A 13285-nucleotide genomic window follows, 5' to 3' on the forward strand; every position below is an offset into this window, starting at 1 on the left:
CCATTCTGCTATGATCAAGTTTAAATGAGAACTATCATTTGCAGAATATTTCTCCCAGAACAAGGCTAAGCACTCTGACACTACCCACTTATTTCCTCTGAATTTTCCTCACTCTCTCCTGTACTTACCCCACAGTGCACAGCAGGCCCTTAAACACCATTCATCTCACATAATAGACATCTTGGCCACCATCACTGGAAAAGGGTTTATTTTAACATCCTGCTTGTTGGTTTTATTTTACCTAATCTTGTTTTGGCAAGTTTTAGGGCTTTATTTTAGGGCTGTGTTTGGGAGACCAAGATGGGAACAGCCTAGGGGAATCCCTCATGGTGAGAGACGAAGAGAAATATATGAGAAAGAGACGCGGGTGGGGAAGGCAACCCTGTAAAAGGAAAATATGCTACCAAAACTTACTGAAATCTCTCTGATGTGGCCAAATACTTCCTGTTGTGTCTTCATTGAGCCACTAAACTGAAAGAAACAGCCCTGAATGTGGACAAGCCATTTAAGTGAAGTTATACACATTAAATTCTAAGGGAAATATTGTTTGACAGAGTACGAAGTCACATAGTCTTTAGAATATTGACTCTATTTACTTTTTTAATACACATTCCTGGTCTTATTGTGCACAATTCATCAATGTTATACCAAAGAAAAACAAAATGTTTTTTTTGTAATAACTTTTCATTTAAATGTAATAACTTTCTCTGCCTTTAAATCAACCTTCTTTTTTTGTTGACATCCACTTTAGCTTATTAGGCATTGTAGGTAATTTGACAAAAAGTATTACTACTGGGATGTATCAAAATGTCATGACCTGAATTTCAGTCTTCACATCCCCAGTCAAATAGTGTGTTCAGGCAGAGTCTGGACGGGACTTTTACAGAAACTTCACATTCAGGTCCGATTCCATTATTGTAGAGGAGAACACCCACTTTTGCAAGATCCAGTTTTTTTTTTTTTCTCTCATTATATATTAATTTCTCTTGGATAGTTTGGTCCCAGCTCAAATGAAATGCAGTACATTTATCAGGGAACAGAAGATCTGTGAAATCTGAGTTTATCATTTTAAGAGGCCCTAACTGTGCATGTTGTATCTTATCCAACAGCCCAGGTGGTCAAAGCTGGTTGTTCTGAATGCAATTTCCATTCGTCCACCTCAGCAGCTGCCAACAACTGAAATGACTCGACCTTTCTCAGATTTTACAGACATTCTCTTTCAAGCTTCAGATCCTTCCTTGGCTTTATAATGCTTGGACTCAGAGATGCAGATTTCATCAAATATGTTGAAGGATATAACTAATCTCGAGAATGAAAGACGTGTACTCATTTCCTGAGCATCTTCATTCATATTTAGTTGAATAGCTTAAACTGAAATGAACTAAATCGCAGGTTTATTTAGAAATATAATTAAGGCTTTGTATTGTGGTCATGTTTCTGAATTCTCAGATATGTAGATAAGAGCTTAAAGCTTAGTGTCCTCATTTAGCTGTCTAAGTTTGTGTAATTGTATATTTGTGTGTACGTGTAAAGGTTGTTTCCTGAGCTCTAGTGTGGTAGTGTGGTGTAACACAGCATTACCCCAACACCATTGTGTGTGCAAGCTTGCATCATAGGCTTTGTTTGGACTTTGATGTTCTGTGAATACCAGTATCACCAGCATAAACTCACACAGGAAGACATAAAAGTTCAACCGCAGGCTCAGGCTTACACAGACAGATCCATTCATTCAGTCAAACACCTGAGGTGAACTGAAATCACCCAGGTGCTAATGCTGGACTACCGACATGGAGTCATTCAGTGATTTCTGTAAAGCCATTGTACCACTTCAGTGTCTCTTGTGCGTGTGTGCGTGAGCAAGAAGTCTTTGCGCAATAGACTCTATTCACAGCAGCACCATCTTTGATGGGAATTTAATGGGAATGAAGGTGAGGCTGTGAGGGATAGACATACACCTCTTCAGTGGGTTGTACTATTATTTTAATGTGTTTTTGGATTGTTTTGCTGATGAAACTCTGCAAAAATGTTTTTCCAAGAAATTTCAGTAGACAAAAAACTCCAGACAACATGAACTGTGAAAAAAAAAAAAAAAAAAAATGATATTGGAGCTTTTTAAAGCAGATGCCATTGAAAACACGGTAAGTCTATTCATCAGAGACTCTTTCATACCTGTCATGGCGCTGCTCTGAATAAGGTCTGTAGTGATGGTCTGAACAAGACAGACTGTCCTGCAAAAAAAAAAAAACCTTATAGGTTGTTTTTAAAGCACCTTCTTATGACCTATATTTACGTAAGTCATGCGCCCTCTAGCTTGCCTAAAAATAATGACAGTACACGTTACGTCTGTCATCATGAAATGACGTATGACTGCCGTTACCAATCAAAATGCATGTTCATTTAAAGGTGCCATTGAACGTTTTTTTTACAAGATGTAATATAAGTCTAAAGTGTCCCCTGAATGTCTGTGAAGTTTTAGCTCAAAATACCCCATAGATTTTTTTAAATACATTTTTTTAACTGCCTATTTTGGGGCATCATTAACTATGCACCGATTCAGGGGCTGCTGGCCCTTTAAATCTTGTGCTCCCTACCCATCGAGCTCGCGAATCTATAATACAGTGCATTTACAAAGTTTACACAGCTAATATAACCCTCAAATGAATCTTTACAAGATGTTCATCATGTATGCTGCATGCGTTATTTGGGTCATGTGAGTATAGTATTTATTTGGATGTTTAATTGTGATTCTGAACGAGTTTGATAGTACTCCGTGGCTAAAGCTAACATTACACAGTTGGAGAGATTTATAAAGAATGAAGTTGTGTTTATTAATTATACAGACTGCAAAAAAATGAAAATAGTGATGGCTCTTGTCTCCATGAATACAGTAAGAAACGATGGTAACTTCAACCAACAGTAGCCTACATTAGCAAAACATGCTAACGAAACATTTAGAAAGACAATTTACAAATATCACTAAAAATATCATGATATCATGGATCATGTCAGTTATTATTGCTCCATCTGCCATTTTTCGCTGTTGTTATTGCTTGCTTACCTAGTCTGATGATTCGGCTGTGCACAGATCCAGACGTTAATACTGGCTGCCCTTGTCTAATGCCTTTCATAATGTTGGGAACATGGGCTGGCATATGCAAATATTGGGGGTGTACACCCCGACTGTTACGTAACAGTCAGTGTTATGTTGAGATTCGCCTGTTCTTCTGAGGTCTTTTAAACAAATGAGATTTATATAAGAAGGAGGAATCAATGGGGTTTGAAACTCAGTGTACGTCTTTTCCATGTACTGAACTCTTGTTATTAAACTATGCCGAGGTAAATTCAATTTTTAATTCTAGGGCACCTTTAAATGCAATGTGTGGACCATTTGTCCTATTTCCATTTAGCAAAACTCTTTTTTTTTTTTTTTTTTTTAATCGACTACACCCACCCTACCCCTAAACCCTTAGTGATTTATAGTGCGTACACACTTTATGAGCACATGCGTTCCCTGGGATCGAACCCACGATCGCATGATCACATGATTGCATATATGAAGCAGATAAAAGGGAACTATGGAGCATGCGCATGATTTATAAATTGAGGTAACAAAATATGCGCATGATTTATAAATTGAGGTAACGGAATATGCGCATGATTTATAAATCAAGGGAATGAAATAGTAAATCGTGGGCACGTTTTAGTAAATCGAGGGAACAAATTAATAAATCATGTGCACGATTTTTCCTGCATGTCCGGGGCTCTGTAGGAAACAATGCATTAAAATGAAAGTGTCCTGTTGTCGATAGGGGCGCAACTTTAGCAAACACTCCTATGGTTCATATTTCAGGGAAGTGACAAACGAACTATATAGGTGTATTGGTTGGAGAACATGTTGGGCCGTGTTGGCCGAGAGTCACATCATGTTGACCAATCTATGTGCTTGCAGTACTATAGTGTCATAATGGTGTATGTACACTAGAGTTTACTCTAGCTACGTTTAAATGCAACCTAATAATTAACGTATTATCGGATTGATGGCTTAATCAGACTGATCACCTCCTTCAGTCTGAATGAGCTCAATCCATATAGTTAGAACAAGCAGTTTTATGTTTGGTGATGGGGATATGCCTATCCCAGGAACTGCCATGGATGAATGGCCGGACCATCACATGTCTAACACACACAGACATGGCTATCACAATCTCACCCATACCTGCAGGCAATTTACTGTCTCTAATTCACCTATCCTGTCTTTGGATTGTGAGGGAAACCAGAGCACCAGGAGGAAACCCATGGCAAAACATGGAGAACATCCTCTGCACAGAAAGACCTCCTGGCTCACCGTGCCACCCTCAAATTAATCAAATTAATTTTGATCTGATTGAAATGGATGGTGTAGATCTTAATCTGCTTAACAAGAATAATTTAAGCCTTGAAAGCCCTTGGATCTGACAACTTTCTCGATCAGATTTAAAAAATATCTTGCTCATATGCGCATTGCCATGATGTTTACATCTGTCGTAAGTTGCGTTCACACTGCCAGCTACTTTGTCACTGCGTGTCGACAGTGGCTGGTGGTTAGGTTGCTAGTGGACAAACGTCCACTAGTGATTGCCTATTAACATCTATGAATTACATTCATGGTGGATGTCATTCCATTGTTGGTGAAAGCGCAAGCATCTGGGTTCACAAAACCAGTCCAGATCCAGCAGTACTTCGGACTTGACAGCACCCAATTTTGTGGGTCTAAATATAAATCATAATGCGTTTACTGAACCTGGTTGATTTTAATATTTTGATCAATTTAGATGGCATTATACAGTATATCACATTTAATTCAGATAGATATTCTCTTGAAATGGCAAACGGATGTGCATAGGTCTAGGGTACATAGAACTGTCAGAAATCTGAAATCGGATTGGATGTATTTGTATTGACAAAAATTAGAGTATGTAAACATATCACTGGGGTATTACCCTCATAGGTGCATATTTGTACCTTAATTTCCCTTAAAGGCAGCATATATAACCGTTTTATACTTCTCAAGGTACTGTGCCTTTGAGGGTACTTCCCCACTGACCCATAAACATGCATTTTTTCTGACCTTGTATGTCAGAGAATCCCTTGCAGCATTTATTAAAATAGAGCAAGGACATAGAGGAACAATGCAGGGTTTGTGAAAGTGCACTGTATCTTATGACCAAAACTTTTGCTGCAACACACTCTGACATTGACATCCACTGACTAATGAGAATTTCAGATCCAATTATGCTTTCCAAAGTCCACTTTGCTGTATTTCCGCTTGATTTCAAATGGACCTGGCTCTTTCTACACCCTCAAAATCACGAGAAAGAAACCAGACTTCAACTGTTCTTTATGAATATTGGTGATTTGTGGCTAATCAAGCTAATTGAGTGACTGTGACTGCTGGTGATGAAACAAAGTTGAACAGAATTGCAGATGAGCAGTGAACTGACGAGTGTAGAAAGTGTCCAGTACAGCAACCTGGTGACTCTGTAATTAATAAAACACTGAATGTTCCTTGATTATTCTTTTGGGTTCTTTCATTTATGTATTCTACATCCTGCCTCTGCTTTTTAGATTTTATAGACACATCTTCTGAAACGGATGCACCTCATCATGTCTGCATGTTTGCAGATGTATTAGAGATGGAAGACTGACACTCTGAATGACAGACTTGAGTAATGAGGTAAAGGAGCAGAGGAAATATGGAAGGATGTGCTCACTGACAGAAACTCCCTCCTACCTCAGCTCAGGCTGCCAGATGTGTAGTGTTTTGGACTGGAGGACATGTGATTGGTAGCAGATGTATCCACTCATTATCTCTCACCCTCTCAAGCCACTAAGAATAAAGCTGCATTATTTCCATAACCTGTTACAATAGGGGTCTGATGGTTTTGGGAGAAAATATCCTTTCTAGAATGTGCTAGTAATGATGCTAGTTTGAATTGGCAGAGGTAGAGAGAGCTCTCTGTGCAAAGAGATTGCTGGTGATTATACATGTATTCAGGACCCCTTGTGTGTGCAAGTGTCTCAATAAGTGAAGGTAAAACAATGGCCTGCACGCATCATTCACATGACATTTTATTTGGGTTGCACTCAGTACTTAATTTGAGCTAGATCCTGCTGGTTCTTGTTCCAGAAAGTGTCAGATTTTTGCATTCCGACATTAATTTTTAAACAGTCTGGCAATATATGGTGACAACTTACCTTTTTACAAGATAATTATTTCCATATAATAGTATGAAGACAGCAAAACAATGGCTAATATTATTATACTTCCAAGCTATATTTACCAAAAATCTAAAATAATCGAAATCAAATTAACTCATACATCAAAGCTTAATTTTAAATCTTATTTTAGGGGCTTAATTAAAACATCTCATGAATATGAATTAATTATGTGACATCACATTTAATTTAATCAATATTTGTGATGTATATTAATATCTAAATTATATCTGCAGTATATTTGATATTATCAATAAAAGTGATTTAAATCAATTTAAAAATGTTTAGTAAAAATATTAATACATTTTAACTAATTGTAATGAACTGCTCTAAGACTTGAAGGTTGAGGATCCAAAAGCAGTATTTATATTCTGAGGGTAATCCACAATCGAAATCAAAAAGCCAGGCAAAGGTCAAAACACAGGTGGGCAGTCCTAACAAAGATAAAATCCAGGGTACAGGCAAAAACAAGGGAATCCAGGGATGATGCAATGAAACCAAAAACCAAGACACTGAAGAAAACAAGATACAAAGGCTCAGAAATGCAGTAAATACAGGCATACAGAAGATCTAGCCAACTCTCATCTGCCTACATCAAGGTAATCGTACCCTCGAGGACCACATTGAAAACTAACTAGACATTGCATATCTGAACCTTTGTATCTTGTTTCTCCTGTGTCTTGGTTTTTCGGTCTCATTATTTTATCTCTGGATTTCCCTGTTTTTGTCTGTGCCCTGGACTTTATCTTTGCCCACTCTGTGTTTGACCATTTGCCTGTCTTGGACTTAATTGTAGATTACCCTCTGAATAAATACTGCGTTTGGATCCTCAACCTTCAAGTCTCAGAGCAGTTCATTACACTAATACTGACTTAAATAACATTACTAATATTTCACTAAATTCAGTAATAATGTGGTCACCTATATATTGTACATACCTAATTTATACAGTACCTTTCAAGAGTTTTTTTTTTTTTGTTTGTTTTTTTCTATTTTAATTTATTTACAAAATTTACATTTTTGCTCATGACAAAGCTGAATTTTCAGAAACCATTACTCCAGTCTTCAGTGTCACATGATCCTTCAGAAATCATTTCACTTGCTAAATAAAAGTATTATCTTTCAGAAAAAAAAAAATAATAATAATATATTATATATATATATATATATATATATATATATATATATATATATATATATATATATATATATATATATATATATATATATATATATATATAATATATATATATATATATATATATATATATATATATATATATATATATATGACCTCAAAAGGTAGCGTATATCTGTGTGTGTTCAAAATTCTCCTTCTTCCAGTTAATCCTATGTCTATTATCCTCTTTCTGTCTCACACAGGTGTTCCATTGATTGATGGGGGTACTGTGAGATTGCCTCAGCTGATTGGTCTCTCTCGAGCTCTAGATCTCATTCTCACAGGCAGACCGGTGAAGGCACAAGAAGCTTTAACATTTGGTCTGGCAAACAGAGTGGTGCCCGATGGCCGAGGTACACATACAGTATGCCCTGAAACTTGCTTTAGCATGATGAGACAATTGAAAATCATACACCACTTGGAATACATTTTAACCATGTTGAAGAAATGTCATTGATGGTGTCTTGCTTACAAAAAAAATGTGTTTGATGGTGTTAATCCTGAGTCTGACTTGGGAAGTTTTAATATGCGAAAGAGCGAAATAGATTTGAGTGTAACGTTCAGGTTCACTGACGAAGAAGATGATAAGGGCATATGCACACAAGGTTTAATAAAATAATCCAAAAGCCAACATGCAAGACAGCATGTTGACATAAACCTGAACAGTACGGGACATCGAACTGAACACAAGCAAGAACTTAAATACACAGTGATGACGAACTAAATGATGATCAGCTGTAATGATGAGTTAGTGTCCATGGTGACTAATGACCAAAACAAACTGAACATGACTGTGACATAACACCCCCTGCCGTTAGGGAAGCTGTGAGGAGAATGAGAAGGTGGCAAACGGCTGGCATGGAAGGGATGGCACAAACTAGCAGAAGGCAGCTTTGGAGGTGGACTGACAACTGGGAGGAGGTCCAGCGGAAAAGTCCAAGGAGGTGACAAAGGTGAAAGGAGGAACCTACTGCAGCTGTAAGGGTGGAGGGATGGAGTGCAGCAGATGGCCCTAAAGTCCATGGCGGAAGTGGTGTGATGACTGACCAAGGGGGAGACGGTGGGAGGAGGGAACTCAGAGGAGCCACTAGACTGAGGGTCTCTGGTGGAGCCAAAGGTGGCAGGAGCCAAGATTGAGTCGACGGGCCAAGATGGAACGATGGAGCGAAGGGACCTGCGGCTTGAAGTCATATTAGGGACTCCCCGGAGACAACGCATGTATGCAAACACCTGGCAGCGACGGGACTGGAGGACTGGCTAAGCTCTGTGGTGGTGGCGATAAAAACGAGACTTGAGAGGGTGACACAGTCCACACAGGTTAAAGCAAAAAATTTATCCCAGTTCTCAAAGTTCTTTTTGGACAATGCAGATGATTTAGATACCAGGTGGGATAGCGTGGGAGTTGACAAGTCCACATAAAAGTCAGTCAGTCCTTCATCTCAGTTCCCTTGGTTGCTAGTGTCTCGGGCTCACACACCTGATCAGATCCACGCTGGGGCGATGGTAAGCACTGTCCTCCTGTCCACGGGCTCTGGCTCACTCATCGCGGTGGGTGGTGCCGCTCAGTCTGCGGGGGCTCACGTGACTGACTTCTCTGCAGTCGATGGTAGTGAAACGGGCTCTGGGTCTGGCTATGCTGTGAATTTGGGCACAACACTATCCAGACACCTGATGACGGTCTCCCTACAGTCCAACCCTGTGGTTTCTGAGAGGTCGATAGGGTGGTGGAATGTTGCCCCGATCCAGAACAAGGTCTTTAGGGTCTTGTTGTCAAGGGGGCTGGTGACGACAAGGCAAAAAAGTTTTTAACAAAAGAAAAAAAATCATGGCTCTCCTGAGCCATTACAATAAATTGCGCTCTTACATCCACCTTTTTTTGGCTCCGGTATTTTGTAACGCCCAGGTTCAATGACAAAGAAGAAGAAGATGAGGGAATATGCTCACAAGGTTTCATATAATAATCCAAAAATATCATGCGAGACAGCGTGTAAACATAAACACGAACAATACTGGACATCGAACTAAACACAAACAGGAATTTAAATACACCGTGATGACGAACTAAATGATGGTCAGCTGTAATGATGAGTTAGTGTCCATGGTGATGGATGAGTGGCGGGAAACTAGAACAAAGGAACACATGTGACGAGTGAAAACCAATACAAACTGAACATGAGAACACTGACATTAAGAACCATTGGGGAAAAATGTTTAATTAACCAATCGTTTTGTTTCAGAAGACTTGAAATATGGATTGTTGTTGTATGGATTATTATACAAGTCATAAGGACTATTGCAATGCTTTCAGAGTGCTCTTATGATATTGTTCTATACTATATGCTTTCACTGTATGAAAAAGAGCAGTGTAGACATTCTGCAGTATCTCTTTTTGTCAAGTCCCCTCTATTTATATAGGGCTTAATACAATACAGATTGTTTCAAAGCAGCTTCACAGTAATACATGGAAAATAACAGAATCAATGATGCAAACTTCAAACATGAGACAAATTCAAATTCTGCTGTAAAACATCTATAAAAAGACAATAGTTTCATTATTCAGCTCAAGTCATTATGTAACTGTGCAAAGTTCATTGATTATGAAACAATACAATAATGCTATTATTCAGCTCAATTCAGTTCAGTTACAGTGTTGATGGATATTGATATTATTCAAATATTTTGAATCCAGCACCTTCTGCTTAAAGATTGGGATATGTCACAACAGCATTAGATGGAAATGGAAGAGTTGTAGTCAGTCCAGCAGGTTTAAACCTGAAGGTAGAGCTGCTGTTGTTAATACTCGATGGTCCACTTTAGACATTCTACTAACTATAAAGCTCCTTGCACACAGCACTTTGATCCCATAAAATTGCCAGAGTGCCTTTTGTAAACGCAAACACGTCCCGGGATTGATTCCGGAATGGGGACCTAGTAAAATTGCCGGAATCACTCCTGGAATGCGCCCTGTGTGAACAAAATCCGTAATCAATGCCGTAAGGGTCTTGTCGTAGTGATGACGCTGACGCTGAGATCGTTCAGCAGCTCGCGAAATGGTATGCGATGCGCTACTTTATGATCGAATCAGAAAAAAAATGCACAAGCGTGGTTTCTCGTGAGAGAAATTACAGATTATAAGCGAACTTAAGGCGCTGTGGAGACTTTACACGTCACATCAGTTACACGTCTTTACGGGATTTGTGTGAACAGAACGCTCACACAGAATCCAGAAAATCACTTGCAGTATGAATGAACCAAAATCAAACAAACACATTATCAGGGTATTTTCCGGAATCTCTGCTTAAGTAACTTTGCGGCTGCATGCCAACTCTCATTAGAGTATTAGTAGACTGTCTGCTTAATATTTCCTAACACTTTATTTTGAGAACAGGCATATCCTGTTTACATCTGTTATTAAGATGCGTTTTGGTCGATCGGATCACAGGGGACAAAGGAGACACATTCCCGTCTACACCTGGTGTTTTAATCTGTCTCTTTTGTCCACTTTTAACCACTTCTGTCTGGATTTCTTTGAGGGAAGGGGCTATGGGTGGGTAAATGTATGGGCTTTTTCAGATCTAATGGACAAAATAAGATCACAAAATTAACATATGAACGCGACCGGAGATGATGGAAAAACACATAGAAGTAAAACAGCTGGTCAAGACCAAGTGCATGTTAGAAATCAGGAATGGTGAGAGAACATTGTGCTTGGTATGTTTTTTGTCTTTAAACCAAACTTGGGTCTTCAGCTGAAAAAGTTTAAATCCCATCTGGCTAGCCCACTTCCCATAATGTTTATGCATTAGGTCAGTAGGAGGAGAGTAGGCGGTCTTTTGTTGTTGTTTCACACGCATTCGACCACCAGCATCTACACTACAAAAGCAATCTGGTCAAATGCGTTTTCGACAACCTCTGGAAGTGGTCTAAAGTGGATAAGCTCAAAACATTTTAGACATTTACATCTGTATTTAACATCGTCCACTTGTGATCTTAATACCAGGTGTAAACAGGGCCTACATCAACTAAATCCTATTTCAGTCTACCAATGAGTGTTAGTTAACAGAATGTTTAAAGTGGACCATTGAAATAAAGTGTAACCCTGCCATTTAGCCAGTAGTAGACAATTGGCATATCAGTGGTTTTCAGTGCTTGTTAAAGACTTCAGTTCAATCTTAGATGCTCCTTTTAGTGATCAACAGACGAAAGTCAGTCATATATGTTTATAACAATGTGATTCCTTTAGACTGTATCTGTTTTTCAACAGCATGTCAGTGCATCTTTTGATTCTGCACTGTATATGTGTTGTTATCTGACCACTATGTGAGTGTTTGCATCTTTTATTCATCCACAGTAGAGTTCCCTTGAGGATGTTAGCAGATAAAACTAATGTAATGTGACCGCAATTCACACAGTCACAGTCAGGTTAGATGAGATGAGCTCAAAGCTATTTAGATACCGTTAAAGTAAGCACTTCAATTTCAAAGCGAGTCATTCAAGTGGACTTTCCATAAGAGATCTGGACAGAAGCCAAAGCTTTCATGTGCTACACAGAAGGACAAAATGAGTCCATATCAGAAGGAAATGAGTGATTATATGGAGGTCACTCGAGGTCACACATTAAAGTCATCATGAAATGGAAGTTGTGATAGTCTTGTGTTTATTGTGACCTGTTTGTGTTTATTGTGACGTATATCTGAGTGAAATGGCTTCTTGAACAAGAAAAAAATAAATGATTGCTTGGTGAATTTAAGGTCAGCAAAAAAATAAATAAATAAAAATTGGTCAGGGGTGTCACATCTACGGACTGTTTTTTTCTGTCAGAGGTCTGTTACATTCACCAATTAGGAATGTTCCCAATTTGGCATGTTCACTTCTAACAATCAATCTTTGTGTGTTTGTTTTAGCACTTGAAGTGGCTCTTGAACTTGCCGAACAGGTCAGCGCATTTCCGCAGCTCTGTCTCCGTGCCGACCGTAACTCCACCTACCACGCTGTCTTTGACTCCTCCTCCTTCACCCAGGCCATGCAATATGAGATCGACCATGGTCTGCCAGTCATTCCAGCTGAAGCAGTCACTGGAGCAACAAAATTCAGCTCAGGTGTTGGGAGAGGAGGGACGTTCTCTAAGAGTAAGCTGTAAATGGACAGATGAGAGGAAATGAGTCAGTATGTGTACTAAATAATACTGTTAATTTTACAGTGAATTACAGGTTAGAGTCTATGATGGACTGTTTCTTTGGTCCAGTCCAGGTCTGGCTTACTATGAAGTTTGCACATAGGGTCTCTACTAATAATGATTTTTTTTGTCCATAACTTGTAATTGTCTGTTTTCAAATCAGTATTCTGTGACAGCTAAACCTTTCATAAATTATGTGTTAGTTTTTCATTTTAAAGCTTGTAAATCATGAGAATGTGCATTTGTAAATTTACCTCAGATCAAGTTCTCATTATTAGTGTTTTTCTTGTATTACGAATCAAATGTATTAAAGATCATACTGAAAAAAATTGAGTGAAATGTGAGTGCTTTCCTGTGCAAAATATACTGCTATGAGTGGGTGTTTACTGGCTAAAAATCAAAAGAGCCCATCCCCAAGCTCTATAATATTCTGCCAGGTTAAACATCCAAATTTAGTTTGCTTAGACATGTAAAAGCTCACCTTTTCTCAACAAGCTGCACAGTTTGATGCACCATTCATTTCTGGAGCACAATTTGGACATGATATGTCTAAAAGTTAAATACTTAGGAGGATTAGGATTAGGAGTTTGTTCAAATATTCTAATACATTTTTGACGTTTCAAGTTATATAAATTAATATTAGTTATTATATAACATCAGTTTAACATTAGTTA

At 38.5% G+C, this 13285-nt stretch overlaps 1 protein-coding gene across 4 annotated transcripts in view; it reads left to right on the top strand.

Moving 5' to 3' along the window:
* Positions 1 to 12928, top strand: part of zgc:101569 (uncharacterized protein LOC449822 homolog) — a 29894-nt gene extending 16966 nt beyond the window's left edge. For all 4 annotated transcript variants that reach the window (XM_067377167.1, XM_067377164.1, XM_067377165.1 and 1 more), the window contains exons 5-6: positions 7639 to 7788; positions 12340 to 12928. In XM_067377167.1, the coding sequence (XP_067233268.1) occupies positions 7639 to 7788; positions 12340 to 12575 (386 nt within the window). In that variant the 3' untranslated portion in view covers positions 12576 to 12928. The remainder of the gene's footprint in view (positions 1 to 7638; positions 7789 to 12339) is intronic.
* The last annotated feature ends 357 nt before the right edge of the window (positions 12929 to 13285 follow it).

Source organism: Chanodichthys erythropterus, chromosome 23 (assembly GCF_024489055.1).
Source record: "Chanodichthys erythropterus isolate Z2021 chromosome 23, ASM2448905v1, whole genome shotgun sequence".
Classification (NCBI taxonomy): domain Eukaryota; kingdom Metazoa; phylum Chordata; class Actinopteri; order Cypriniformes; family Xenocyprididae; genus Chanodichthys; species Chanodichthys erythropterus.